The sequence below is a fragment of the Belonocnema kinseyi genome, chromosome 7, assembly GCF_010883055.1.
Source record: "Belonocnema kinseyi isolate 2016_QV_RU_SX_M_011 chromosome 7, B_treatae_v1, whole genome shotgun sequence".
Lineage (NCBI taxonomy): Eukaryota > Metazoa > Arthropoda > Insecta > Hymenoptera > Cynipidae > Belonocnema > Belonocnema kinseyi.
The window spans coordinates 23,192,994-23,197,027 of record NC_046663.1 but is presented as its reverse complement, the minus strand read 5'-3'; the positions used below and the strand labels follow the sequence as shown (position 1 = coordinate 23,197,027).

Genomic DNA, 4,034 nt, shown 5'->3' with positions numbered 1-4,034 from the left:
TACAAACCCGATAACAAACATGTTATACAGGATATTAAAGATAAGCTAAATTATGTAATCAGTTCTCCAGATCCTGATTTTAGTGACTTTTGCCATATCTCTACCTCTAAAGAGAGAAAAGAAACCGATGCGAGTGTTGACGAAAAATTAATTGTAGATTGTATGAATTATTATGCAACTGGCACTATCTGCCGATACATGTTTGATCACACGAAATGTAAAGACTGCAAACAAGCGTTCACTTCACCTTCTGAGAATGAATCGAGACAAAATGATCAAGAAGAAACGCTTAATCATCCAAATCCAGTCATTTTTAAAATTATTAAAATTATCGAATTATCTTTTGCAAGACACTGCCAATTCAACAATGTATTTGACTTGATTCTCAATGATTAACAAATGAATGCAGTCTTTTCATTTCATTGTTCCACGCATGCAAGCGATGTTTTAGCTTTTATAATAAAACAATATTTACAAGTACGAATAAGAGACTTTGTCAAACGAAAAATGTCAGAAGTCCAAAAAGATAATTTTGCGAAAAAGAAAGTCGCAAAACTCTGTAAAACGTAGTTTATCGTCGTATATTTGTAAATAATTTAAAAAAATATATTTATTTAAATTAATTAATCTGGCATTTATTGTTCCTGTATGCCCTCCTGTTGTTATTACTCAATATTTAATTTCTATCCTCATCTTTTAATTCAAAATTTGAATAAATAAATGACTTAATCTACAGTAAAGTTAATAACTTTAATATTAATAATCTTGTCAGCCGTTTAAAGTTCAATACCATATACTGAATAATAAAAATTATGACTCTTATAATTTCTTGTGTATTTTTATTATGATGTAATAATACATTAGGATCATTAATTTATGAATCATTAGAATCATATAAAATAGAAAACATATTTTTTAAATTATCATTTCAGAAAATTTAATTTATTTGTTTTAAACTTTAAAGACTTAATCTTAATATTTTACCATGTTACTCCACTTAAAAATTAAAAACCGACATTTTCAGTGTTTTTAAGGTCTATTTTTAAATGATAAACATTATTTTAATTCTGGAAACAGTTAATCCTTGCCTGATTCATGCTCAAAGCTTTTAAGTTATCCACAAACGTACAAAATATGACAAAATCTGTGAAAAATACTAAATCTCCTAATATTCTAATAAGCTTTCATTCAAATATAGGGAATAGCGCTAGTGGCGCCAGTGTTTCACTTTCACTTTCTTTTAAGGAATTCGAAATGCCCAGGTTTGCAATCAGCGCATCAACATACATCAATATACATTTAAAAAAAAAATTTAATAAAAAGGAAAAGAAAAAAAGCCGGCAACATGCAATCTTGCCGGAACCGGCAACTAACAATCTTGCCGACGCCGGCAAGCTAACTACTACGTTCCTTAAATTACATAAATTTCTAGAATTTCATGAATTCATTGACTTACATGAATTCCTTGAATTGCAGGCATTCTTAGAATTCTATGAATTCATTGAATTGCATGAATTCCTTGAATTTCATGAATTCCACGATTTCCATGAATATGCGTGCTTGTTGCTACTTTGCTAGAAATATGCTTTCTAAAAAACCGGTAAAAAATTATCGGTACCGATCATTTTTTTACCGGTACCGGCTTTGTATACATAACTTTCGTTAAAAATTCGTCTCTTTTTAAAATATTTTTCTTCTTATTTGAAAAGTGATACTTCTGGTAGAAATCCATTAAGTTTTTGTTAAAATTGCAATAAATTATTTTTCTTAAGCTGAAAATTAAACTATTCTATTTCTGGTTGAAAAATTACTTGACTTTTGTTTACAATTAATTTTTGCAAATTAAAATGAAACTATGGCAATGTTGGTTAAAAATGAATTTCTTTTTAACTACAAATTCGTCTTTTTGGTGGAAGCACACATTTTTTTGTTAAGTATTCAAGGCCTTTTGTTAAAAATTAGTTTATTGGACTGAAAATTTAAATTTATCACTTTTGGTTAAAATTTCATTTTTATAATTTGAAACTTTAACAACTTTGTGGTAAATTTGTTGCTTTTTTTGTTTTGCTTGAAAATTGACCTTTCACAGTTGAAAATTCATCTTTTTTGGTAAAAAATTACAATTCTTGTTTAAAAATTCATCTGTTCTGTCTGAGCATTCATTTCTTTGGTTAAAGATGCATATTCATTGTGGAAAACAAATGTTGGTTTAAACTTATATTTTTAATTGACTTTATTAATTTTTCGTTTGTGGTTTCAGTAAACAATGACTGGTTTAAACATTAAAATATTTGTTTAAAAGTTTAATTTTTTGCTTGAAATTTTTAATATTTTGTTGAAACTTTGTTTTTTTTGGGGGGAGGGCAACAATAATAATTTGTTTACAGAAAATGTAACTAAAATAAACTATTTATGAAATCATATTAGAACGCCCAAAAAATGATCCCGGATTAAGGCGAATGTCTAGTTTTTAATGTGAAGAGTGCAGCTCGTCGCTAGAAGTCAAACCTGTACCACAATCGGTTTTTTACATTCTTATTATTTATCATTGAGAAAGCATTAGAATTTTCCGAAATTTGATGCCACAGTTTCTCAACGGATTACCACGTTTCCAAACTCTCGAAAAAATGAACGGATCAAATCGATCTTTGTTACACTTTTTTTAAGTCCTAAGCAAAAGTACGAGTATGTTAACCAACCATTTTTGATAAAAATTCAAAAAGTGAGCGCATTTTGAACATTTTTGAGACCACTTTTTTCTGCATTTGAAAATTCTTTATACGGATATTTATAGTATTGAAAAGGACAAAGAATTTATCCTCATGACTTGTTTCGAAAAAAGAAAATTCCCAGAGTTTACAATCGACCGAAAATCCAAATTTTAAGCCAAACACCGTATGGTATGAAGCAACGTCAAGAAAATTAAAATCTTGCTTCTTAAAAGCTCTACGAGATTATCATAACGAATTTTTGGATTTTCTTGGAAAATCGAAAATTAAAATTTTGATTGCACAAATGATAATGAATAATCAAAAATTCCATGTTGTTGTCGAACTATTTAGGATACGAAAAAAAGATAAATTAACAAACATTGTTATTCCAAAAAAGATGTACAATTTCGTTAAGAATTTCTTCTTAATAGGACGCGTACTTTTTGTTTTATTCACGAAGAATAACATTTGAAATACAAAAAAAATTGTTTTTAATTTTATGGAAAATGATGAAAGAAAAACTTTGAGAAACTTGATCTTTGACTATACTTAATTAAGTAGACAATTCAGAATATGAAGACGCGTAGAAATACTACCATATAAAAGCGATCTATTTGATAAAGTTTCATTCAGACATTCCGAATGCAAGCGCGAGGTAATCCATTATCGAGCGCGAAGCTGAAGATTCAACAGACGCGCCCCTTAGGCGCGCTCAAATTTACGAGCGAAGCTGACGCGTTTTTTGTAAATGTTTGTATTGAAATATATTAAAACATATTTCAAATATTGCTTTCTTTGTGTTAAAGTAAAATTAAAAATGTTGTATAGTTTCTTGAATTCAATACTTTGACACTCAATACCTAATATATCAATTATTATTCAATGCGATAATAAATAATTTATAATAGATAGAATGTGACTTACTTCGAAGAAACAGATTGCCAATAAACCGAAGAGCGCACACGCCATGATCGGAAAAGACTTTTAAGATCTACTTTCTCGTTAGGATGATGAAGAAGTATGTTATCTTACTGGGTTAAGTTGGCTTTTTATACTGAATGCTTACATCGAGGAATATTGATTTAGTTTGGTGAAGAGCAGTCTGTAAGAGAAGAGTAGGGAAAAAAATCATCATAGCTTTCAAGTTTTGGCCATGATACCAATTAATGAACACCAATCAGTTTTGCTCAAATGAATGCTTTTCCGTTCTAATATCAATATTCAGAGTCTGGAGAAAGAGGTCAGATTTTTGACAAATAATGACGAATTAGGACAATGGACTATATATATTGGCTGCATATTTGTTTTCAAAAAAAAAATAAT

At 28.8% G+C, this 4,034-nt stretch overlaps 1 protein-coding gene across 1 annotated transcript in view; it reads right to left on the bottom strand.

Annotated features, from left to right (window-relative positions):
* Positions 1–3,718, bottom strand: part of LOC117177035 (single-stranded DNA-binding protein-like) — a 14,055-nt gene extending 10,337 nt beyond the window's left edge. Inside the window, exon 1 of the mRNA XM_033367495.1 lies at positions 3,636–3,718. Within this exon, the coding sequence (XP_033223386.1) occupies positions 3,636–3,680 (45 nt within the window). The 5' untranslated portion in view covers positions 3,681–3,718. The remainder of the gene's footprint in view (positions 1–3,635) is intronic.
* Positions 3,719–4,034: the final 316 nt, after the last annotated feature.